Source organism: Felis catus, chromosome C1 (genome assembly GCF_018350175.1).
Source record: "Felis catus isolate Fca126 chromosome C1, F.catus_Fca126_mat1.0, whole genome shotgun sequence".
NCBI lineage: Eukaryota > Metazoa > Chordata > Mammalia > Carnivora > Felidae > Felis > Felis catus.
The window spans coordinates 99,422,282-99,447,490 of record NC_058375.1 but is presented as its reverse complement, the minus strand read 5'-3'; the positions used below and the strand labels follow the sequence as shown (position 1 = coordinate 99,447,490).

At 50.3% G+C, this 25,209-nt stretch overlaps 1 protein-coding gene and 1 long non-coding RNA gene across 2 annotated transcripts in view; one reads left to right on the top strand and one right to left on the bottom strand.

Annotated features, from left to right (window-relative positions):
- Positions 1–25,209, bottom strand: part of ATP1A1 (ATPase Na+/K+ transporting subunit alpha 1) — a 30,049-nt gene that overhangs the window by 4,073 nt on the left and 767 nt on the right. Inside the window, exons 2-18 of the mRNA XM_011285086.4 lie at positions 14,834–14,938; positions 14,084–14,143; positions 11,914–12,117; positions 11,136–11,249; positions 10,596–10,730; positions 10,391–10,508; positions 9,678–9,946; positions 8,988–9,186; positions 8,604–8,713; positions 6,345–6,479; positions 5,604–5,796; positions 4,086–4,261; positions 2,933–3,069; positions 1,970–2,120; positions 1,258–1,426; positions 983–1,137; positions 537–660 (exon numbers count right to left, since the gene is read on the bottom strand). Of these exons, the coding sequence (XP_011283388.1) occupies positions 537–660; positions 983–1,137; positions 1,258–1,426; positions 1,970–2,120; positions 2,933–3,069; positions 4,086–4,261; positions 5,604–5,796; positions 6,345–6,479; positions 8,604–8,713; positions 8,988–9,186; positions 9,678–9,946; positions 10,391–10,508; positions 10,596–10,730; positions 11,136–11,249; positions 11,914–12,117; positions 14,084–14,143; positions 14,834–14,938 (2,554 nt within the window). The remainder of the gene's footprint in view (positions 1–536; positions 661–982; positions 1,138–1,257; positions 1,427–1,969; positions 2,121–2,932; positions 3,070–4,085; positions 4,262–5,603; positions 5,797–6,344; positions 6,480–8,603; positions 8,714–8,987; positions 9,187–9,677; positions 9,947–10,390; positions 10,509–10,595; positions 10,731–11,135; positions 11,250–11,913; positions 12,118–14,083; positions 14,144–14,833; positions 14,939–25,209) is intronic.
- LOC109502556 lies at positions 20,504–22,260 on the top strand. Its single transcript, XR_002161225.3, has 2 exons — positions 20,504–21,081; positions 21,718–22,260. It is a non-coding gene; the product is annotated as an uncharacterized LOC109502556 (long non-coding RNA).

Genomic DNA, 25,209 nt, shown 5'->3' with positions numbered 1-25,209 from the left:
TCCTTTTCAGGGCCCTTCGCTTCTCCGCTGGCATCTGGTCTCGCCACACTGCCCCGAATTCCCCAGGGCACGTTTCCTCCCATGCTCCGGACCTCCTTAAAATGAGGTCTCCGAGACCACCTGTTAGCTCCACCGGTGGAGCAGAGATCAAGCCCGGTGCGGGGTCACCACGTGGTGGTGACCAGCCAGCCAAACTTTCAAGCTCGTGCAACTTCGTCAAAGCCTAACTCTCTATCCAAATCCATGGCCAGTACTACGTACCCCCGGGAACGACTGCCTCTGAATGACCTGTGCCTGGCGAGCTGAGGGACCGCTGAGCCCAGGCTGAAGAACTACGGTTTCCACTGAGAAGTAACTGGGCAGACAGCAGAAGATTTCTTCTCACTCAAGAGGATTTTGTACAAAAAGCTCCCCTGAGTCTCACACTGTTTCCTGGCTCTTGCTAGATCTGAAGTCCCCCAAAGCAAGCCCCTAGGCCGCCCCCACCACTACAGACGCTCCCTGCTCAGTGCCGGTGTCCGGGGACAGTGGCTCACCGATCTGCCCGTAGGCCATGCTGATCAGCCGCTCGTTCACAAGCTTGTCCGTCTTGGGGTTTCTGGGCTGTCTCTTCATGATGTCGCTCTCAGCTTGCTCGTAAGCCAGGGAGATGGCAGGAACCTGGGGGGGGGGGGAGGGAGGGAGGAGTATAAACGTTGTCAGATACCAGGAAGCTGACTTCGTGAACCTTCCTTGCCCTCTCCCTTTTAAAACCGTTCTTTGTACCACGAGATGTTATTACCATCAAAAAAAAAAGAATCTTCCCTTTTATATAATGTTGCTGACAAACAGGCGTTGACAGTTGCCTCAGAGAAGGAGTGAGAACACGGCTTCCCGGAGGCTGTGACGCACACCAGTGTCACTACAGCGAGCCACCACGGCCTCGTGGATGCCGGCAAGCAGCCGTGGGTGAGACAGGGCCTGAGCTGTGAGAAACACTCACCATGTCCGTGCCCAAGTCAATGCAGAGGATGGTGACGGTCCCCAGTGGTAGTGGAATGTTTGCAATAATAAATATCAGGAAGGGGGTGATCTCTGGAATGTTACTGGTCAGGGTGTAGGCAATGGATTTCTTCAAGTTATCAAAGATCAGACGACCTGGGAACGCAAGAGTTTGTTTCACCGTGTAGCTCAAAAGAGATGGGCAGGCTGGAAACGGCTACAGACTGACAGCAACGGAAGGACTTTCTGGGGGCGCTTTACACATACTGCTCTCACCTTCTTCGACTCCAGTCACAATGGACGCAAAGTTGTCATCCAGAAGAATCATGTCGGCAGCTTGCTTAGACACGTCAGAGCCAGCGATCCCCATGGCAACCCCGATGTCTGCCTTCTTCAAGGCTGGAGAGTCATTCACACCATCGCCAGTCACGGCCACGATAGCCCCCTGTCCGAAGAAGGGGGAGGGGTCTGTAAGAGCCACACAGTCCCTGGGCAGAAGTACCCGAGGTGCTACAGACTGTCCCTTTCCTACGGAGACTCTCTGGGGGCTCAGAACCGGCTCAGCCCAAGAAGCCACCCAGCCACTACTCAACAAGAGAACGGAGGAGTGATGACAAATACATCTTCCCCACCTCCCCGCCCCAACGAGAGCTCCTCAAATGCAGGACTTTGGGGAGATCTCTGGAAAACCCCATTCCTTTACAGGTCTTCTCAAGGAGCGGGATGAGAGTCTCTCCTGGCCATTCACAGCCCCAGTGTAGACAGGAAGAGCCTGTACTGCTATTCCAGACAAGTGTGGGGGCTCAGACTCTGGGCCACAGTGAAGACGTGTGTTGTAAAGGGCATGGCACTGCTAGACCGTTGTCAAGTTCCGCCCCCCCCCCCGGAGCCACGCCTGGGGCATACACTGGCACACAGACGGTGAGTCTGAGAAAAGCCGGGCCCTGCCGTCACGGAGATCAGAGCCCGGTCCCGGCTGCCCGCTAACCTGTCTCTGGCAGCCTTCCACGATGATAAGCTTCTGCTGAGGAGAGGTCCTGGCAAACACGATCTCCGTGTGGTACTTCAGAATGTCATCCAGCTGCTCGGAGGTCATGTCCTTCAGGTCGCTTCCGTGGACCACGCAGGCCTTGGCATCTCTAGGATCGGGATAGGAAAAGAGGTCACCCAGTGCTTCGCCAACATGATGCTCGTCACCGAGCGGGGCTGTTCTTCGATGCGGAACACTTTGTAAGCAACGTAAAGCCAGAGGGAATTTTCCCCATCAGGTGAAAGCGATTCTCTGTGCGGTATTCTACAGGATACAAAGCATCTTCTTATCTATTCCTTCCACTCAAGGATCAGACACCTGGGGGGCAGCCTGCCTGTCATTTTCCTTTCCTGGTCTTTATAGAAGACGCACCGAAGTAAAAGGACCAAATTCTAGACAGCAGAGCAAACCCTCTAATAACCCTGAAGTAGGTGAAGGGGTCCCAAACTTTAACGAAACATCAAAGCAATACTGCTTTATCTCTCATCTAGTTTACCGTATTGCCGAATTCTCCATGTTTGACCTACTTGGACAAGTGAGTGTGGCCCTAGAAACGGACTTGCTGCTAGGTTTAGGCGGTAGGATCTGCGGTTAACAGCAGGGAATCGGAAGCCCGGCCGCAGAGCGTACTTCAGGACGAAGCCTCAGCTTCCCTGCTCTGCCAAGTGGGAATAATACCTACTTTCATACATTACTGCGCCAAGTGCTTAGAACCGTAAGCACCACCTAGGGGTTGGCGATAAGGACTCGCTCTCAGGGCAACCCTCCCGTGGAAGGACAAGGTTGCCTTCTGGAACCGTAGGGGCAATCCCTATTCAGGAGCAAGCCTGGAAGCAAACCATCGGAGACCCAGGCTGATGACTCCCAACTGCCAGCATTTGCACATTCAAGGCAGACCGGGCCTCGAGCTTCCTGCCTCACCTGGGGTTCACCTGGCTCACTGGGATGTTGAGGCGGGCAGCAATGTCTTCCACGGTCTCGTTGCCTTCTGAGATGATGCCCACACCCTTGGCAATGGCTTTGGCTGTGATGGGGTGGTCTCCAGTGACCATTATAACCTGAACAAGAAACAGGACAATTTAGCAAAGGCAGCCGCCAAGCGAAATGACCTCAAAGAGAGTCTTCTGTAAACAGGCACGAGGAAGTATTAAGGATTACTCATCTTGGAAGATCAAAAGGAAAGAATGCAAACTTGAATTGATACAACAGTGACTGACCAAAAATATAAACACAAACGTGTGTTTACAGAGAACACAAAGCAATAACCAGATTTGATCTCGGTACATGTTCACACAGGATACATGGTATCTGCTTCTCCTTTACACAGTCACATGAAAAACTCAAACTTACTGAAACTAGCCATGAAAAGAAAGAAAGAAAAAAAAAAGATAAAAATCTGATGCGGCTCACACTAACAGGCAAAGGTGCCACATACTGCTGGTCAACAATCCCCAAACTGGCCCAATTCGGGAGAGAGGGTAAGTACGTAAAAGGAATTCAAAATTGTGACTGCTCTTTTTTGACCCAAGGATTACATTCCGAAAAACGTACTTAAGAACGCAATCCGAGTGGCGGGGGAGTAACTTTTCCAAAGCTTTGAGGGGCAGTCTCACTAACGAGAATGAAAAGGCGGAAACAAATCAGATAGCCGGCACCAAGGGAGACGACGCGCCCCGGGTCGGTGCACCCAAACAACGTTCCGGGGCTTAGCAAGATTCAGAGGACACCGTCCATTAGAAAACCGGTTGACTGAGAGCAGAGAAGACGTGCCATGCACTGCCAAGCATTTCAAAACGTAAAACCTTGCTAAGTCGTTTGCTCTTTTCAAATATTATTACGCTTCCATTTCTTTCCCCCCAAATGTGTGTGTGTTTTCTTTTAAACCCGCCCCCCCCATCTACCGATGATACCCTTTTAAAACAACTTGGCCCTTTCTGGTGATAACTGAAGTGCTGGAGGTAAGACACTCATCGGCCAGGTGAGAAATCAAGCCGGCCGCGTGGCTCCCGCGGCACCGAGCAGGGCGCCCCGGGGGCACTAAAAGCTGATGCCAAGGAGGCACCCTGGGCTCCACCTTAATTCCAGCACTTCGGCATTTGCCCACGGCATCGGGAACAGCAGCCCGAGGAGGATCGATCATGGAGATGAGCCCCACGAAGCAGAGGTTTTCCACAGGGAAATTCACATCATCAGTGTCAAACTGGAAGCCTTCAGGAAACTGTTCGTCTGGCAGATAAAGGTGGCAGAAACCTGCAAGGAGAGGAGGCAGCCCGTGAGGACCTCACCGACCGAACAGGCACAGGACAACAGCAGCTGGCTAGTCACACAGTCCGCCTCCGGCTCCGTATATAGTGGGAATTATTTTTTTGTAACAGAATGAGGCTTTATTTAACCTTTATGAATGGTGTGGAATCACCGGAAGACAAAACATGCGAATGACAGAATCCATCACCAAGCCTCAAAGGAAAAGGCATCGTCCAATGTGGAGGAGACAGGTGAGCCCCAGGATTTCAGGCTTCTAGACCCGCCCGCTCAGGTACTCAGATTTGGCAAAGCATGTTAATTATTGGTCTCTGCTTCCTTCTTAAAAAAAAATTTTTTTTGTTAGTGTTTATTTACTTTTGAGAGAGAGAGAGAGAGAGAGAGAGCGAGCGAGCGAGAGCGGGGGAGGGGCAGAGAGAGAGAAGGAGATAGAATCCAAAGCAGGCTGCAGGCTCTGAGCTGTCAGCACGGAGGTTGACATGGGGCTCAAACCCACAAACCGTGAGATCATGACCTGAGCCAAAGTCGGACGCTTAACCGACTGAGCCACCCAGGTGCCTCATCTGCTTCCTTTTTTAGGAAAAAAAAGAAAGAATCGAGCCCACATCTCTGCTCGCTATTCCTTTAGTATTACTGAGCACCAGGGTATGTTAAGAAAGACACCTCAAAATTAGATGAAGGAGAAGGTATGAACCAGAGTATGGAACTAGGCAATCAGTTCTGAGTAACTAAGCTAAGGAGAACAGGAAGAATTACATAAGGAACTTTCATCTGTCCACCTCCAAAATATCACAAATGCCACCGTTTCAGTTACATTATACAATCAGTGAAACGTCCTTCTGATCTGCACCGGCTCTGATGTGGTAGGAAGGACAGGCAGCATCCTAGGTGAAAAGTTTACCGTTAATCTAATTTGTGAGCTGACGCATAAGCTCTGGTGTAAACGCATAACCATTCTGTGCCAGGCAGGAAACGGTTTTATTCTGGAAGCCCTGGCAATTCATTTTAACTTCATTAAGTTTGTAGGTCAGGGTCATGGCAACAAAAGTTTGATAATGAAGCTCTTCTCCCCGATCTTTCTTCCCCGGGCAAACAGAACTGACCAGCATGAGACCAAAGGTCTAAGTACGGATCAGAAGCAAACCAGCAGGAATTTGCTGCTCACGGGCCCAATGCACCAAACATTTCCCCAGCCCGGCCCTTGTGGTTTTCAGAACAAGGGGGAGGGGCAGATCGAGGAGGAGGATTCCTCCCGAAAGGCTTTGGGGAGGTCAGCACAACGTGCAGACGCGGACCGGGCGGGTGGCGGTGCCGCCGGCTGCCCACATACCTAGCACACGCTCTCCGAGGCCACCTAGCTCCAGGTAGGCGTTCTGAAAGGCGTCCTTCAGCTCCTCGTCCAGGGGCTGCTCCTTGCCGTGCAGGAGGATGGAGCTACAGCGGTCCAGGATCCTCTCCGGGGCGCCCTTCATCACCAGCAGGTGCCGGGGCTCAGACGTGTTGGGGTTCTTATGGATGGACAGCTATAAAGGACAGTGGAGACGTGAACGCCACGTGGCTGGGCGTCATTGGCCCGAATGGGGAGCACAGCTCACTGGCTCCTGGGTATCGGTCATGAAAACCACCAAAACCTCCTACATCTGAACTTTGGGGTCTCCCACCTTGTAGCCTGCTTTGAATGCTACCAAAAAAGCAAGCATAGTGACCCGGCCCGAAATCCCTGGCACGGGTTCGTATCCAAAGCTTTCCTGAAGGGACAGTGGCAACAACGATGGGCACATCCCTGGACACCCAGCCCCCTCCCCAGCCGCCCCCTCCAAACCCTTAGTAAGTATCCCAGAGAGCCCCAAACATTTTAGGGGAGGCTTCGTTTAGCCTAATGATACTCAAATAGATTAGGACTTTCTATACGCAGCCTGGGGTAAAACTTAAAAGCTTTCATGAAGTTTGAATAGTTCGGTTTTAGGAAGCGTGGAAGCTTGTAACATTTCAAAAAGGTCAAACAGCCCTTCTTCCAGCTCCCGTGCCTCCCCGCCCACCCCCTCGCCCACCCGCACCGACGCCAGGTGACCTGGTACTTGTTGGTGGAGTTGAAGGGTATCTCCACGATTTTGGTGTATCTGTCTCTCATCTCCTTCACAGAGCCACAGCACAGCTCAATGCATTTCAAGAGCGCGGACTCCGAGGCGTCGCCTGCAACTGCCCGCTGTGAACGCAGACATCGTTCTTAATTGGCCTGAAACGCTTCACCCAGGCACCACAGAAAACTCGGTGTAACCCGGATGTACTCTGATCGTGTCAGAAGTGGAGGACCGGGCGGGCGAGGCAGAAGCAGTGCTGTTGGCGGGGACGGGCCTCCCTGTGCTCAGACCCCCGGCCGGTCACAGCCCTTCAGACACACACCCTAGCTGCCTCCTCCCGTCAGGCCTCCTTCGTCATCCCAAATCCGGCTTCTCCTAGAAGAGGGGTGCCTCGAGGGGTCCCCCACCCTGGGGAAGACTGTAACACACGCTTCCAACCTACTTTTGCCTTTTTTTTTTTTTTATCTTCCCCTGTTGCAAAGTCTCAAAGCCAACACTATTCCCAAACACGTATTTCTGGTTATGAATCTGCAAATACCAAGTGAGAATCCCAATATTTACAGCACCTCCAACGTAAAAGAAAATCCCTTAGGTGCGTTCCCAGGACTGGGGGCAAACTGTGTCAAGGGCAAAACAGAGAGCTTTAAACATAATTCAACTGTGCAAAATTATCTGGGCCTGAATGGTGTGAACTGAAAGCTATTATTAGCTCCAACAGTCATATAATCAGCTAACATCTTAAGTTCAAGACCACACTTGAGGTAACACATACTTCTTTTTTGTGATATACTGTTGACACATGTATGCTTTGACACACTAAGAACATTTGGACTTGTAGCCAACTTTTATATAAATACTTTAGAACTGGGGACGTACAGGACTGCACATGCAAGTGTAGCCTCATTTAAGAAGAAAGGTAGTCACGGGATGCCTGGGTGGCGCAGTCGGTTAAGCGTCCGACTTCAGCCAGGTCACGATCTCGCGGTCCGTCAGTTCGAGCCCCGCGTCAGGCTCTGGGCTGACGGCTCAGAGCCTGGAGCCTGTTTCCGATTCTGTGTCTCCCTCTCTCTCTGCCCCTCCCCCATTCATGCTCTGTCTCTCTCTGTCCCAAAAAAATAAAAAACGTTGAAAAAAAAAATTAAAAAAAAAAAAAAGAAAGGTAGTCAGGTTTGGTAGGAAATGTGAAATAAGTGGGATCATTTTTAATAAAGGCCAGTTAGTAAAGCTGAACAGGACTGCGTGCCTTTTGTGGGGCGCAACCCCTGAAATACTCAGAAATACAGCCCATGCTCCCTTTTCTGGCACTTTTTAACTGGGAGAGGTCTGACACCTGTTGAGTTCTAAGCTCAAAGCCTACAAAATTCCCACTGTGATGCAAGGAAACATGGGAGGCAGGCATCTCAAGTTTTATCCCAGGAGAAACACCCCCCTCCCCAAATCGACATCAATTCAATGCCAAGAACATCTCCCTTAAAGGACAAAGGGGTCCTATCTTCACAGTGGAAGCCATCTCTGTTCCATCTAAGTGAGCTTTATCCTCTTTGACAGCTTGGTTCCCTCCCCCCCACCCCCCTGGAAGCACCACAGGCAGCCTCACTGAGAACAGGCGAGCCCGGGGGGCCTTGCACATGCCTTCCTCATCCTACCAACCCCATGCTCAGCTCGTGACCTTTCTGAGGCTGTGTCTCCACTGGGCAGCACAGTGAAATCACAGCCATTTCCCAATTCCCATGGATTCCATGAGGCTGAGCTTAGTTCTGCATCATCAGTAAGCAAGCGGAGAACAAATAAGATAAGAGAAAGAGCTGAGCTATTTTAAGAAAACACACGGCTTAAGGGATTTATTGGAATCTACTGTATCCCGATATGCAAATGCGATCATCCAGTCACAGAAGCAGCCCCTCCCTCCCTCCCTGCTAGGTTAGGTGACACTGTAGAGGAAGGCTGGATGTTGTTCAGTTTTTCACAGTGAAGACTGCCTCCCACCTCTGGTCGGTTTTGACCCTAAGTCCTTCTTCTCTAACCTCTCTGAACCACGGGGTAACCAAGGGAATTCCGGATCCACAGGCAATACAAGCTACACCCAGCAAAGCATCACACGGGCCATTCCGAGTGTCGCACGAGGAACGGTTCCGTTACGGGACACAAAGGTCACGCGCTATTAAGGAGAACACTCTCGGGGGAGGTCTCGGGTGGCATCTACACCCCCGCAAAGCAGCCTCACCGCTAACAGGAACTTCTGGGCATACCTTGAGGATAGGCAGGTTTTCCTGGTTAGCCTGAAACACCGCCCTGTTACAAAGACCCGCGATCCTGGACAGAGCGAGCCAGGTGGCTGAACTCTTGTCGAACGACACACCTGACGGAGGCAGGGAAACAAGAGGGGAAAATCACGCATTCAACTTTGTACGCAAGTCCCATAAAAGGTGAAACGATGACGTCTCCTTTCCCAAGTAATGAAACTCATCAGGCTCTCGGGCAAAGTCAAGAAAAGTCTAAGACCCACGCCCACGACTCCTTACCTAACAGTAAAAAAACTAAAACCAAAAACCACTTAAAAAAAAAAAAAAAAAGAAGCCATGTGAACAGGTGGGGCCAAAGCGTGCGGCGCCCCCCGCCCCCCCCGCACCTACCGCTCTGATTCTCTGTCGTGTCGGCTTCGTGGATCTGATTGTCGAACCACATGTGGGCCACTGTCATCCGGTTCTGGGTGAGGGTTCCAGTTTTATCCGAGCAGATGGTGGACGTAGACCCCAAGGTCTCCACGGCTTCTAAGTTCTTCACCAAGCAGTTTTTCCTTGCCATGCGTTTGGCAGTGAGGGTCAGACATACCTAGACACCAGGAGGAAGCAGAGGACTTCAATCTCGACCGGGAGGGAGTCTCACACCAACTCTGGCTACATCCTGATACAGAAGAAGTTTCTCTGAAGTTAAACCTCTCCAGCCATCCTGGGAAATGCGAACTGTCACAGGACCACGTACAGAGAGGGCTTTCTCTCTCCCCCCAATAAAGCAACAGATGAAGTGAAAACAACTAGGATTTACCACACTGTAGGTCTCCCACTCGCCCCCAAATTCTTCGTTACACTGTTGCGGGTCATGGGGTGAGGCCGAAACGTATGCTTTGGGGCTACTATCTCCCACGGAAAACCATGCCGAGGCCTTCTCGCTGTCTAACCCTACCACGTGGCTCTGAAGAAAGACTATACGCACACACACGTCCGATCAGACATGTGGTCGGCAGCCGCTCTGCAGAGGGCAGGGGAGGAGTCTCACATGCAAGCTGGTCTAAGAGCGAACGCCGCCTTCCCCAAGCTGCTCACCGTGACAGTGGCCAGCAAACCCTCTGGCACGTTGGCTACAATGATACCGATGAGAAAGATGACGGCCTCGAGCCAGGTGTACTCGAGGATCAGAGAAAGAATGAAGAAGGACACACCCAGGAACACAGCCACACCCGTGATGATGTGGATAAAATGCTCAATTTCGGCAGCGATGGGGGTCTGGCCGCCTTCCAGCCCGGACGCGAGTGTCGCGATTCTTCCCATCACCGTGCGATCCCCAGTGTACACGACAATGCCACGTGCGGTGCCTTAAACGAGAGAGGGAGGGGGAACTGGATGTACCTCGCTTCACCAACGAGGCCACGGAATCTGCGCGATTACCTGGCACGGTTAAGAGAGAGACACAAGCCACACACGTTTTTAAGGGCTCGCGCTTTGGTGGGGGGTACGCTCTTTCAGAGACCGGCAGAGGGCTTTCTATCCGTGAGCAGAACAGCTCCAAAGTCCATGCCAGCCTAGCATGGCCAACAGGAGATGTGTGCTGGGGGTGGGGGAGCAGGACAGACCGCCCACAGGCTTCCTGAACCTCCCTGCCAGCGAGTGAACCGCATCTGCTGTGCTTGACCACAGGGGTCAGACACGGAGCCAATAAAGCAAGAAGAGAGACGACGTCTCTGGCTTTTGTCGTTGTTGCGAATGCCCGAGACAGACACCGTGCTGCGGATATGAACGGGGGCCTCCAAAGGGCCTACCTTCCACACAGTTGGTTGAAAAGAAGGCGATGTTCCTCGTCTCTAGGGGGTTTTCATTTGTGAAGTCCGGAGACCTGGTCTGGGGCTCTGATTCGCCAGTGAGCGAGGAGTTGTCCACCTGCCCGCGAGACGGGAGGGCTGTGTGAGCGCACACCGGGCCGCCCCACGCACCCCGCCCGAGCCGCGCGGGCCCCGCTGAACCCACCTTGCAGCCGTTGGCAGATATGATTCTGAGATCTGCGGGGATTCGGTCTCCTCCTTTCACTTCCACCAGATCCCCGACTACAACCTCCTCGGCATTGATGCTCATTTTCTCACCGTTTCGAATCACAAGGGCTTGCTTTAGAGGCAGAAAAGTTGACAGCGCTCAGTGAGAGAAAAGCGACTACCGACAAGGGCAGGGTGCTGGCCACACGAGAAAGCCAAACTAGAAAATGATCGCTGATGTGAATTATCCGAGTGCACGACAAAGATTGCTGATCTTTGCATTTATACAAGCTATAAAATCTCGCTCATCTGGAGGTGGCTCTCTTGTCCCCCTCAGGTGCTCTGTCAGGGTATGCTCAGAAGGCAGGCCATCACTTTCTGCCGGAGGTCTAAGAACAGGTGTGGTTTTGGGTCGGCGGGGGGTGGGGGGGGGAGGTTTCCCTTTCTCTGACGGAGTCACTAAGTACTCGGGAACCTTAGCTTCACACTAGTTCACACCCGTGGGGCTGCCAACGGGGAAAGACCAAGCAGCAGGTACCTGAGGGACCATGTTTTTGAAGGATTCCATGATCTTTGAACTTTTAGCCTCTTGATAGTAGGAGAAACACCCAGTTATGATGACGACAGCGGAGAGGACCACGCCAAGATACAGCTGGAAGGGAACACACAGGTTAGAAGCGCGGGCTCTCCGTGAGGAGCCGCAAACATTCAGGTAGTTCTTGATTGAATACAAAACCAATCTGTAACAGAGAGGTCAAGGCTTCAGAAATTATCCAATACAGAACTCGTGTCTTCACATTCAGCTTCCCAGAGACCGTGTACAGGAGTGCCAGAAATGGGGTCCCAGGGACTCGGTCGCTCCACCTCGACAGACTTTTGAAAATCTTTTAGGTGAATCTGTTTCTCCCATTTTATGAAGACAAACATGTTTCTGAAACAACATGTGACTTCTGAGGGATGGCCACCGCACATCTCTGGACGTGTGTTATGTGCCAACACTAAAGGCTGTGCTCTGCCGTGTGAGTGGCAGCCGGACCCGGGCCGGGACCTGGGCAGAGCCGCCTTGTCACAGCAGCGACATGCAGGATGGACCTCCAGCCCAGAAGAGCACCTAGAGGGCCGGAGCTGGAGGCAGAAACCGCAAATGAAGAAGAATGGATGGGCCTCGATGGCCCCAGTTGCTAACCCTGCTTTTCCCTCGTGCTTAAAAAACATCAGCCAACCAGCGGTAACCGGTGGAAAACTGGCGGGTGGCAAAAACCAGGAGAATACTTTGTGCACACTTTGTCATCTAAGTTAGGAACTACAGAACTCACGTTATCATTTTGAGGTTCCTCTTCTGTGGCGGCCTGGATGCCGTAAGCTAAGAAACAAAGAATCGCTCCAATCCACAGCAACATTGAGAACCCCCCAAACAGTTGCCGACAGAACTTGACCCATTCGGGAGTGGTGGGCGGTGGGGTGAGGGCGTTGGGGCCGTCTCGGGCCAGGATCTCAGCAGCTCGAGCGGTTGTTAAGCCCTGAGAAGCAGAGGGATGGATACACGTAAGACACCCTGCCCCGGCCCTTACAAGAGGATATACCCACCTGATAGCTGGAGAACTAGGATAACGGGTTCAGGAGGAAACCAAATTCCCCAAGCTACAGAGCCTGTAAAACCCGGCCAGTTCTGATGAGGACTCCCCCCACCCCCTCCCCCAGCCCCGGGCCAGGCACGGCTGCCCAAGGAAGGTCCCGGAGGACCGCACAACATCCACACTGAAATTCGTTTTAAACTGGTCCATGAACAAATCTGAATCCAGTCTGATCTCTTCTAAATTTAGATAAGGGACTGACTCCTGCCAAAATGCGTTTTTACCAAAAAGATAGAGCAATGTTAATTCATTAGTTCATTTATTTTTTTAAAGTGTATTTATTTTGAGGGGGAGAGAGCACATGCATAAGAGCAGGGGAGGGGGAGGGAGGGAGGGAGGGAGGGAGGGAGGGAGGGAGGGAGGGAGGAGGAGGAGGAGGAGGAGGAGGAGGAGGAGAGAGAGAGAGAGAATCCTAAGCAACAGCGTGGAGGCCGACACGGTGCTCAAACTCACAAACCGTGAGATCATGACCTGAGCTGAGATCAAGAGTCGGATGCTTAACCGACTGAGCCACCCAGGCACCCCAACTCCTTGATTCAGTTTTACAAATTAAGAGCTTCTGAGTTTTTTTTGCATTATTGAATCTGTCAGGGAGGGGAAGACAGAAAACCTCTATAAACAAAAAAGGAAAAAAAAAATCTCTGTGGGAATCCAACCTGTTAGTGGTTAACAGCCAAGTTTTAAATAAAGAACTTTATTCTTTGGATGGCAACTGACACAGGGTCTGGCTGGAGAGGGTTCATGTAGGTGCACGGTCTAGCTAACCCCCAGGCAAGTTGCCAGTTTAGAAGTATTCACTGGAAAAATCCATTGTTACTAAAGGCCTTACGCTTCTTTAAATAGGCCTTAAAACACATGGGACAGCAGACAGGAGATAAAAGGCTACCATTACAAAATCTCGTATTATCAAAATGCCCAAGTCAGAAAAAAGAAAAAAAAAAAAAAAAAAAAGACACAAAGCTAATTTCTGCCCAAAGTGTCTGTTACCACGTAGTTTGTGTCCACATTATTTTAAATACCTGAATTCCCTGAGGAGTACGGGGACCAGGGAAACGAAAACCAAGAAGTTAAGGGGAAACGAGGACTCAGTTAGGATCTTCCTCTGCCTCATGTTCCCATGTGACCCCACCCCACCCTGAGCAGAGTAACAGACAGCACCACTCAGCATCAGAGTGCTCTCACCGTGCCAGGCACTGAATCCAGAGCCTCGCCTGAATTCTCACAACAACGCTTTTAAGGTGTCATCGAAAGTGAGGTGATGAGGGGCGCCTGGGTGGCTCAGTCTTAAGCGTCCGACTTCGGCTCGGGTCATGATCTCACGGTCCGTGAGTTCGAGCCCCACATCGGGCTCTGTGCTGACAGCTCAGGGCCTGGAGCCTGCTTCGGATTCTTGTGTCTCCCTCTCTCTCTGCCCCTCCCCCGCCCGTGCTCTGTGTCTCTCTCTCTCTCATACTGCAATGAACTCACTGGTAGAAGTACAAAAGATTAAGTACTGGAGGGTCAACTATTCAACTCCATTTCGCGAATGTAGAAAAATGGAGAGAAAGATTTGTAATCAAGGGCCAGGGAACGCGCGCGGCTGTGGCGTCATTCAGGATCAAATCCTGGTGCTTTCCCTGACTGGATCTCACCTGTTACGAAGTGGGGAAAATAACATCTACTTTCAAAGTTTCGTGGGGAAACAAGGTACTGAAGAAACACATAAAAACCCAAGCTCTGCATGTCGCACAGCAGATACTCGGATGGTGCCTGTCATCACTGTCTTCCCAGGGTCCCCAGGGTTACGCCCAGGACACAGAGGAGATGCCACAGGGACACGTGAGAGACTGTACAAGTTGGAAATTCAACATACTCGGCTCAGGTCTGTTCCATATTTGCGGTGAAGTTCGTCAAGGCTAAGTTTATGGTCATCCTAAGGAAAAACAGAAACAGAAGACTTAAACACTGTACCAGAAAAAAAACACTGGGGTGATGCATTCATGTGGCTCATTGCTGCTAGTAAGCTCCGAAAACGGGCTTTTCTCCGGCGCAGAAGGCGATATACGTCTCTCACCGCGGCCTAATGGATCTGCCACCACACAGCTGTGCGCCGAGCGCCCGTCACCAGAGGACAGAGACAGCTGTGGCGTGAAGTCCCTGGGTGCCCGCCACATCACTTCAGAAAACCCCATCAGTCCTGGAGCTCGAGGAAAACCTTGCTTGCCTTCTCTGATGACCAGGGAGGTTCTAGCCAGCCTGTGTCCGTGGAAGCCTCCAGAGCCCAGAAGGTCGGAGGTTCCCCGGGTTTGGTATAATCCAGAAACAGAGAAAAGCAAAGGCCCATGATGTATCAACCACACTTCCTTCTGTGCACCTTTGGCTAGGCCAGGGTGCCTGGATAACTCTTCCAACCCTTGTAACAGCCTGGAAAAATGGAAATTTTCCATACTGACCTCTATAATTCGGTAAGGTCTGTACAATGACTGCTTTCCTTTTAAAATAAAGCCAAGTCTCTGACTCAAATGACTGGGGAGGAGGGGGGGCAGTGGGGGAGGGGGAAGATCATACAACAAAAATGATACAAGTAATTTTTAAGGAGAACGAAAAGCATCCTAATACTTACCATAGAAACTTCTTTCTTCAATTCATCCATATCCCTCTCTTTCTTGGCCTTCTTTTTGTCGCCATGCTCTGAAACAGCCGCAGGTTCATATTTATCACGTCCAACCTACCAAAGAATGTGGGGAAAGTGTGGTTGTGCATTATGAACGAACAGAAGATTCTGGGGCAAGGGATTTCGGCATTTTTTAGGGCAGCCATCATTCTGAATAGTCAACGGGATGATAATCATGGAAACGGACTGCTTACATGACATCCTAAACAAAAGCAACGGTCCTAAGCTCAAGATGTGCCCTCCGCGCCCAAGGGCAGTAAGACCAGTGAAGTCACGGCAACCATGGGACGGTCCTGCCAGTCACTTCCATTTGGGGTGAATAGGGAGGGGCCTGCGCTATCAAAATCTCTATCCCACAGCCTTCCACCTTCCCCACTGCAAGAATGAAATCACCTTTCCATTATTAACTTAGGAGTATCATGCTCAGGCCGTTGCATTCTGAGCAGAAGCGTCCAAGTTAGAATCCACACTCTACCACTCACTACGGAACCTGGGGTCGGTCACTGACTCTTGCTGGAGCTTCAAGTTTTTCTTCCACGGCATGGAAAGAATAGTGCCAACCTCCATTTCTGGGAGAACCAAATGCTAACTTAAACAAAACACCTAAATGCTAAGTGGCTTTTGTTATTATGCTCAAATTCTTAGATTTGCAAAGAAGTCATTAAGTATCGAATTTAAGTTCTTTCAGGGCTTACATCAGAACACCGACCTTTCCATCTTCTAATCGAAAGCCATCCTAAGAATCCTTGAAATTATTAAAAAAAAAAAAAAAGAGTTCTTACCCCCAATCTACAGCCTGAAAATAAACCCCCCAAAAGAAAGTCCCTGGAAATGTTTTGACATAAGCAGCGTGTAGGAAAAGTATGTGCGTTAGCACACAATTCACAGGATCCACCCACGCCTCCGGAAAACTGGAACAATTTTTAGAGAAAATGTTGATTCTATAGTTTAAATTTAGATTGTTCCACACACCCCTCCCCCCACTCCATTTAACATGCTTGAGCTTATCTGCACAAAGCCTGAACCTGGTGCTCCAGAGCTCAGTCTGTGGAGAAGGGGCGCCCCCCCCACCCCCTGCTCAGACACCCCAACCCCACACATTACCTCCCACCCACCAACCACCACCCCTAACAAGGGCAGGGGAAGGAGATATTAGCATGTTTCTTCAAACAGATGCGGGGTGGTGCTGTTAACTATTATTCTGTGGCTCTCCCTTACTCAGTTCTCACTCTACCAGCCACTGAAGAATTAAGTGGGAACTGGTGTCCGGATCAACATTTTACTGGGCTAAAAATCAAATTAATAAAAAAAAAAAAAATCAAAGGGGGGAATAGGTGTAGTTCAGTCGCAGCTAAGATGGTGGCGACTAAATACAACGTCCACTTGAATTTGAAAACACCCTCTTCTCAAGGCTCTAAAGCCAAGTCCTGCCCCAAATGGGCTGGTGTCGCCCACAAGCAAGGACGTTTATGTTATTCACGTGGTTCAACTCTGGTGGTCACTTCTGCAGTGTTCCTTGACTAACTTCTTCTTCCAACAGCGTGGAGTTCTTTTGTTTCTATCTTATCTGTGACGAATGAAGCAGGTCTAAAGATAGTCAACATTCTTGAAATTCTCTCCACTGTGGAGCAACCACATTTGTAAGTGCCTCTTTGCACAGGGCCCCTGGTGCCAGGGTTAAAATGGAAAATAATCACACACACTGAAAGCAAACAAAACAAAAAGAAAGGACAGGGCCACCACCAGGCAAGAACCACAGTCTGCAGTGGGATTTCTTTCACATGTTTCATGGGAAAGCTCAGCACTTAAAAATCATTTTGAAGGCACTGACTAGGGAATCTCTAAAAGGCTGTGTGGCCGGTTTGTAGCATTGATTTTTAAAATACACTTCACAAATTCTCTTTTACGCAAGGGAGTATCATTAAAATAAGTTTAATTTCAGAATATGAAAACCAGCCCCCACCTCCCACTCCTCCAACCCCACTGGGATGTCCATGGAATATTGGCATTTCTGCAGGATCTTGAACTTTTTTTTTTCCCATTTGAGGTGTTAAAAAATAAAATTGTGTAACTTTAAGAATGACAAATATATAAAAATCAGAGTTAAAATCCCTCTGCCTTACCACCTATATGCTTTCGCCTCAGACTTTCAACATTTTCCATTCCCAAAGAGGGAGAGAGACTGATTGGAGAGCGAGGCCCCAGATTCCCAAGCTGTATCCCTATTTACAAAGTATGTTGCCTCCAGCCTCGCAATTATCAATGGTTAAGTGAGCCGGGAGTTTCATTTCCTACTAGCCACCCCCTCCCCTTCCTCACCAATTCATGCTACACGGGGCGTAGTTTTAAATGAGGATAGTTGTGAAAAGAGACATGGGAAGTATCATTATGTGAAATTTCTCTTCCTTCGCGATTTTAAGTATTGCCTATTGAAAAGTTTGTCCAGAAGACCAGATGGCTTCGGCAGTGTGGTTCTTCCCTACCAATAAAACAATGATTTAATACTAGCTTATTGTGACAGGAACTAAACATTCCTGAAGTCCCCATGGGTCTCCATTATCACAGATTCAAAGCAGAAAAAAAAATCTGTGTGCGTAGGTGCGTGTACATGTGTGTCTGGGGGCGAGGAGTGCAGGGTGGGATAGGGGAACAATGCTAAAAATGGGGGAGACGGGGCATCTGGGTGGCTCCATCCATTAAGCGTCCAACTTCGGCTCAGGTCATGATCTCACAGTATGTAGGTTCAAGCCCCGCGTCTGGCTCTGTGCTGACAGCTCAGAGCCTGGAGCCTGCTTCGGATTCCGTGTCTCCCTCTCTCTATGTCCTTCCCCAGCTCATGCTCTCTCTCTCTCTCTCAAAAATAAGTATTAAAAAAAAATTTTTTTAAAAGGGAAGATTGACTATAAAAACCCCCAAAGGAACTTTATAAAGGGATATAAATTTAAAAAAAGGGAGGGGGGGGAGCATTTTCTTTACTTTTTAAAACCATTTGGGGAAAACATAGGTTACGGCAAGGGAGAGAGAATGAGAAACGTGGTTTCCCCCGTCAGTTGACTCTAGGAACCTGCCCACTCTTACTTCCTACTTCTTCAATTACAAAACTCCAATGACACTGCCCACCTCCTGCCCCCAGCACACTCCCCGTGATGGATGGAGCCCCTCAGGCACCCCCATGAGGCCTCTGAAGAAAGTGGGAGGGAAGCTCAAGTTACCAGGGCCACTGGTAAAACTGATGAAGTGAGTTAGGTTCTGGTCTGTGCTTTTTTTTTTTTTTTTCCATTCTAATTTAGGAAGTGGGACGTTACCACGAGGACAGGGGCTTGCCCAGGGTGACACAGCTTCACATGTGTCATTACTTCATCCTGTGCTTCCCAGGAGCTCCATCTGCTCAAAGATGCCCTAGGTGTTTTGCTACCGTTGGGTCCGGGCAGAGGGCAAAAGCACCCAGGAGGTGGGGAGAGAAAACTCTTCACAGGACAAACCAAGGTTAGCATGAGTAGTAATCAGGTTCACTCACTTAAAACCACGATCCCCCCCCCTCCACCCCCCCGACCCCGGCCTGTGCCTTCCTCTCCTTCAGTAAAATCCGCGGGGCGAACAGGACAGGTAAAACCATCCTCAGGTTCACAAAGGCACACACGAAAAGGTGCAAGGACGTGTAGGAGAGAAGCTTCCATGGCAGAGTTAAGTCACTTGAGGCCTGTGCACACCACAGCTGCGCCCGGGGCCTCCACGCTGCACACCGTCTCCCCGGCTCAGGCCAGGCTTCGGAGGCTCTCCCCAGCCAGGCGTTCCAGACGCGCTGGCCAGCCCACCTGTCCCCACCGCAGCAACAGATGGCCCTGTGGCCAGCAGGGAGCTCCGAGTTCTTAAGATTGCTGACGTGCCCCCTGAGAGGCCTCTGGGGAAGCTCCGGTGTCCGTGCCCTTCAGACGGGAATGCCGACGTCCTTCCAGGAGGCTGCGTGCCAGCTGCAGGGACCCTGGACAGTCAGCCTCGGTGGCCTCATCCCCACAATGGGAATACCACTTGGCGTGACTCCTGACGGGTCTAGAGAAGGCGTTTCTGATCGTCTGACTCACCAAGGGGCTCCCGTCAAGTCTGAAAACAAAACACCTAAAAGCTGCACCGTTTCTGAAAACCCACTCCCACACACAAAGGCCTTGGGCTCCGAAGAGGGGCCAGGAGGAGGGCTCCGTCGTCCTCTGCATGGAAAAAAGGGGGCCGGGAAGGCGCCCTCCCGTCTTCCTGGGGCCGTGTACTATTACATCAGTAGCAGACACAACTGTGTATGTAAAGGTACTTGGCGAGGCACTGCACTAAGGTTACTATTATAACTGGGTTCTAATTAACGTATAAATTACTGACATTCCTCACTATAACTCCTCTTAATCTTAAAAAAACAACTCGTTTGGGGTATTATTTCAACTCATTAAAACTTTTTTTTTTTTTTTTTTTGAGAGCAAGCTAGCACGCGAGTGGGGGAGAGGGACATAGGGAGAGAGAATCTTTTTTTTTGAGTTTATTTATTTTGAGAGAGAGCGAGGGAGAGTGGGGGAGGGGCAGAGAGAGAATCCCAACAAGCTCTGCACTGTCAGCGTGGAGCCTGGTGTGAGGCTCAAACTCATGAACCTGTGACATCATGACCTGTGCCGAGATCAAGAGTCTGCCGCTTAACTGCCTGAGCCACCCAGGCCCCTCTCATCCATTAAAACTGAAAGAAAATAGAAGAAATGATCAAGCCCAGTTCATTTTGCCTCCAGTTGCTCCTTAAGTAGTTTGGTTTACGTGCAAGGAATTTTCTACCCCGGGAGTGAGGGCTCGGAGACGGCTGGGGTTGAGGGAGGACACGCGCCGCCTGAGTACTGCAGCTGTTCTGTGGCCCAGAGCAGCATTTCGGGCGGTGAAGGAATAGCTTTTTTTCTCCTGTAGAGGAGGGGACCCAAGGGACCAGCATGGCTTCGTATTCCTTCTCACTCACCTGGACGTACAGCAGGCTGGAGAATGTCATGTAGCGAAGCCACAGCAATGGGTCCCTTTGGGAGGCCAGCTCACTACCTCCAAACTTGGGCCACGGCCCATCAGCCATTGGGGGGCAAAAAAGCCATCTCCAGCTCTAGCCGGGTTCCCTCAGCCCAAAAGGAACTAGGCTCAACCTCCCTCCCCAACCTGCTGGTAAGTAAATTCTTAACGAGCCTGCCAGCCCACCCTCCCGCAAGGGCTGAGAATCAGATTCCAAACTGTCTTAAGGATCAATATATTCTCGTTTATGTATTAAGAGATTTTCTGTCTCTTTTAAAATATGCCCTGCTTTTCCAGTTACCAATCAGTAACGAAAACAAAACAAAACCCCCAACACCCGAACCTGTTTTTTCACGGGGGTTAACCCTACCTCTACCATCAGACACCCGGGTTACCAAGAGTTAAAACTTTCTGCCTGTTCCCTCCATTGGCTGCCCTCCTCACCCCTCTTCTCATCTTATCAGACCCCTCTTTGGCTAGTGCTACTCAAAAGATGTGGTCAGGTGGAGAGAAGAAGGATTAGTAACTGGCACCAGCACCACGAGGGGCTGAATAAATTCCGAGTCCTCACCACTCCTCGGTTGGTCCCCTGAAGCATAGGATACGGAGTTAAAAGGGCTGGCAGGCGGCACAAGGCCCGAGAGACAGCGCACCTGAACTGAAACAATGAAACAAATATGGCCCCAGGGAAGCATCCTGTGGAAGAAGAAAGAAAAACACAAGAGGATATTCACCCCAAAGTGCAGGAGAGCCCTCGCCATGACGACGGACTGGAAAGATAAATCAGACACGAAGACCCACCGATCCCCACAACCTGACACTCTTCTTCACCATCAGGCCCCCAAACAACACAAACCCCAAGGACAAAGCACAAGCCACCAAGAGCCGACTTGTCTCAGATCGCCAACAGAAACCACCCAACAGCTGTTACTAAATAGAGGGTGAACAAAACCAGACACAGAGATAATTAATGTTCAGATACCATTCATCGTAGAGTCGCAAAGGAACCAAGGAATGAGGTGTGCGGGCCCAAATTCCCGTGGCTCAGGATGCAAAGGAAACCAGAGAGGAAAACTGCTCTAGTCTGACAGGATTTGCTACCCAAACATCAGTCAAATAAATGTGAAGAACTTCTTGTGGATTCCTGACAACACATTTCCAGCACAACTAATGAGGTGAGTCATATGCAAAGAACAGTCTCTCTGAGATTCAAGCCAAAGAATCCACTTCCTCTCATACACTCAATTCATAGCAACGTGAGAAAGTTCAAACCTGACTTGGTTACGTCTCCTTTTCCAAAAATATAGAAACGAAGGAGAGTTTAAGAAAATAGCCAGTGGACTTTCACATTCTCTTCACTTCGCGTGATCAGTTAGTTACTGGGCATGTGTTTGCAGAGCAACTCAGAACTGGACAGCTCTGGCAGGGCTGGGGAACATTCTGCCCAGCGCCGTGCTGTCCAAACGCAGCCACTCTGATTACCGTGAGCCCATCTGATCTGACACTCATGTTTCTTCTTCTGGCCTGCTGGCTGGCAGAGAGCCCCGGGCAGCAAGAAGGCACCGCGGTACAAACGTTCACCCTCCTCCCATCACAGATGGCTGAAAAGCACGCTGCCCCCCCCCCCCTTTTGCAACTTTTACAAAGACTCAAAAGATGTAAAGTCCCTTGCTTGAAAAGTGAAAGTAGTCAAAGACTCTAAGATGTTATTAAATAGGTCAACAATGTCAACAGAGTCTTTCACTGGGCTTTCCTTTGGAGGGTCATTAATGGTATTTCCTATGATTTTCAATCCTTAATATGTTTTCCAGGTGAAAGAAAAATCCTTCTCCGGTTTTGAAGGGCTTAAGACTAACGGGTGAACAGGAAACCTACAGTTAATGAAGATCTGATCTTCCCTCAGTGCCCAGCACTTGGTGAGCCCCATGAAAGCGGTGATGTTTACTTGCACTGACCTCACGCTGGACAGAACGGAGATGACTTTGCTTGGTCCTCAGGGTGAGTAGGTCCACCTAAGGGCCAGTCAAGAACCTGAAGCTTCAGGGACTTAAAAACATTTTTTTTTTTTTTTACCTTTTTGTTTTTAAATCAACAAACTAATTTTACTTACTTTCACATACACGATCCTTCTAAATAGTTAGAGCCTTTTTCTCATTCTGAAGTTTGGTTGTATTTAAGAGAACAGAGCCTGCCTTGAACAGAAAGCCACATAACTGTTAATTTGTTGCTACAATCATCCCGAACCAACAGCTCCAGAGGGGTTCTGGGATGGAACATGTTTGAGTACCCAGTCCACTGTGCTTTGTAATTTTGAATTCACTTTTTATTTTCAAATGCGATTTGGCAATAACGTTTCCAGAGGTCTGTACGTTTTCAGTTTCAGCCCCCACCTGGATGAACAGGTACTAGATTTTGAAAAATCCTCCTTCGGGGAGGGGAATTAGGGAGGGAGGGATACAGGGGTTAGCCTATTCTCAGCGTTCTCCGATTTATGATGCAGACCTCCCCCTTTCCTACCCTCCCACCCAAAGGTGAGTCACTAGAGTGTTACAAACTTACTGGCAAAGAACACTACGAATTAGCAACCAGTTAAGTTACCAAAAGAGGATACACCCTCAGAACGGTACAGAAAGAACCCCAAGGGGGGAGCCTGTCATACTCACACACTGAACCGCTTAACAGGCAAAGGGGTGTGATGCAATCCCAGCCCTCTGGTCTGGCCCCAGTGCTGGTCACCAGTTCCTCCAGTAAGGGCTCCGCTTTGCTCCTGGCCAGGCCTGGGCAACTTTCCACCCTGAGGACTCTGCCTCACAATGTTTTCGGTCTAAAGTGCTAGCTTTACAGCAGCCAGAGGCGGTTCAGTCACACTTTCAAGTTGAGCTCCCAGAGAGCAGTTGATAATGTGACCATACAACCAGGATTTCTGCTGACAGGCGTGTTCCCTGTGCAACCTTCACCTGAAGCTTTTTCCCCTTCTCCTCTTGAAATCACCGCCCATAAATAAGGTAGGATTCATTTTCTAGGTAACTAAGTTAATATTCAAACAATGGAGAACTGCACCGCAGGACCTAGGGACATCCCTTGCCCCCACCTTTTGTAAACCTGAGAAAAGACACAAGTTTTTGGTGTACCTTTGGTGAACCAAACAGTTTGGGTAGGCCTGGCTACCGGTTTAAGCCAAGTCACTGGCAAAAAACACCAACATGAAAAAAAGGACAAAATCCTATCTCATCCAGGAATGATTCAGCAGGAGCAGTTCTTTCATTTGCTTCCCAAAAGCTCAGGGGCTAGGCTTATAAGGAGAAATAAAATCACCTGAAGTATCATCAAAACCTGGGCCCCCACGGCAGCGGGGAAGAGGAAGGGAAGAAATTAACAATGACCTTAAAAATTAGCTGCCAGCACAGGCTTCTTGGTTAACCAATTATCAGCAGGGTTTTTTTTGTCACCACTCCACCCACATTTTAATCCCCATGTGGAAAAATCCCAACATTTCAGCAGAAAATATCCTTCTGAGCATTTGGACTATCACAATAAGTCACTGGGGACTAAAGGGGGAAAGGCTATCCCAGGAGAATCACCACCAACCAACACACACGTCTCCCCCCCACCTCCCTTAATGTTCAATTAATTTATCAGAGCACCCAAAACAGTAACTACGACCCGGGCACATAAGCGGCGTATCATCCCGTGGACCAGCTGTAATTCGATTTGGCGTCTACCGGCCGCTGGTATTTTCTTAGGATCCGTAAGACATCTTGGGTGAACCCCCACAACCCAGATGTGTGATCTTCACCACTGCGGTGCATGTGTTCGGTTACGAAACATACAGATATGTGGGTATACAAACATACAGATATGTGGATACAACTTAGTTACTCAGACGTCTCTCTGGTCCATTAATTCAATTATCACAAAGACCCCCGTTTCACATGAAGAATAATGCTGGAGCTCTGCACATTAACGCAACGTTAAGGAGGGGAGTGTTCAGGCTGGGAAAACCACAGGCTGCTCAGAAATCAGGCAAGTCTGGTGTGTCAGTAACCAACCATTTGACCTTGAGCAAGTCACTTCACCTTCCTAGGCCTCGGGTACACATCCATGATCACTACACCCCCCAAAATCAGTAATGACCGGCTCAGGAAATTAACTTTTTTCCTTTTTTTTGCGGGGGGAGAGACAAAGGGGTGAGCTTCACAGGGCTCGTTTATGGGAATGACCTAAGGTTTGACAGAATGCTTGCTACAAGCACAGGCCACTAACCCACTTTTCTGTCGTGGGGAACACGGAGGCTGGCACTCAGCTCTTTGCCACATTCTGTGCTTTTAAAAGATACCAGTCGTCCACTCCACCTCTCCACACTCTTTCTACCACGTCCGAGCCCTTCTAATTACCGCCTTCAAAATCCAAAATTAAGAATCCCCAAAGAATGCACCCTGCCTCTACCCCCACCTCTGACTCCACACTGCAGAGCCCTAAAAACCTCCAGAGACCTACCAGACGCCCGCACTGTGCAAACCCGACAGATAATGGAGAGGCTTCTCTCCTACCTGTGTTCTCACGACCTGGTCATTTTAACCCATGAACTGATAACTTTGGGCTGTTATCTGGTATAAACTTTTCTCACTTGACTTTAGCCCCGTTAGGGTCTGGGGCTCAGTCTTCTGCTGCGGCTCCGGGTTATCACGGCTACCGGTTACAGAAACACAGAAACGAGCTGTGGCTCTCTCTGGGGTTCCCAGAGCTTCCAGCATTCTCCTCTTCTGCCCCGGAGACCCCTGGTTCCTTCGGGAATGCCTCGGCGCTCCTACCCCCGCGTCCTGCACATCCCCCCCCCCCCCCCGCCTGCAGTCCTTTTTCGAGTTGATTGTACCCAGAGGCCCTGGTGCGCCAGCCTGTCCCCCCAGCAGACTCACCCCCCAAGAAAACTCTACTCGTCCCTCCCCATCAAGGAAATGACCACTCCAGCCGCCCCAGGGCGCATCTAGTGTTTATGGAAGGCGTCCCATTAAAGCTCGCAAAAGTATACCTTAAAGGCCATCTTAGGGCGGCGAAGACACACCCTTTCTGGCACTAGCCAGCTCGACCGGCTCCGCAGTGAGGGGAAGCCAGTTTTTTTGGGGGGAGGGGGAGGGGGGAAGGGGGAGGACGGCCGCCAGTACGGGAAACGGGCTAAGCCCCAGCGCCGTCGGGACCGGGCGCCTCGCCCCCCAGCGCAGCCCCCGCGTCGGAAGCCCCCGCCGGCGCCCGGGCCGGGGCCGCGGTGGGAAGGCAGCCCGGGAGGGGCCCGGGCAGCGCGCCCC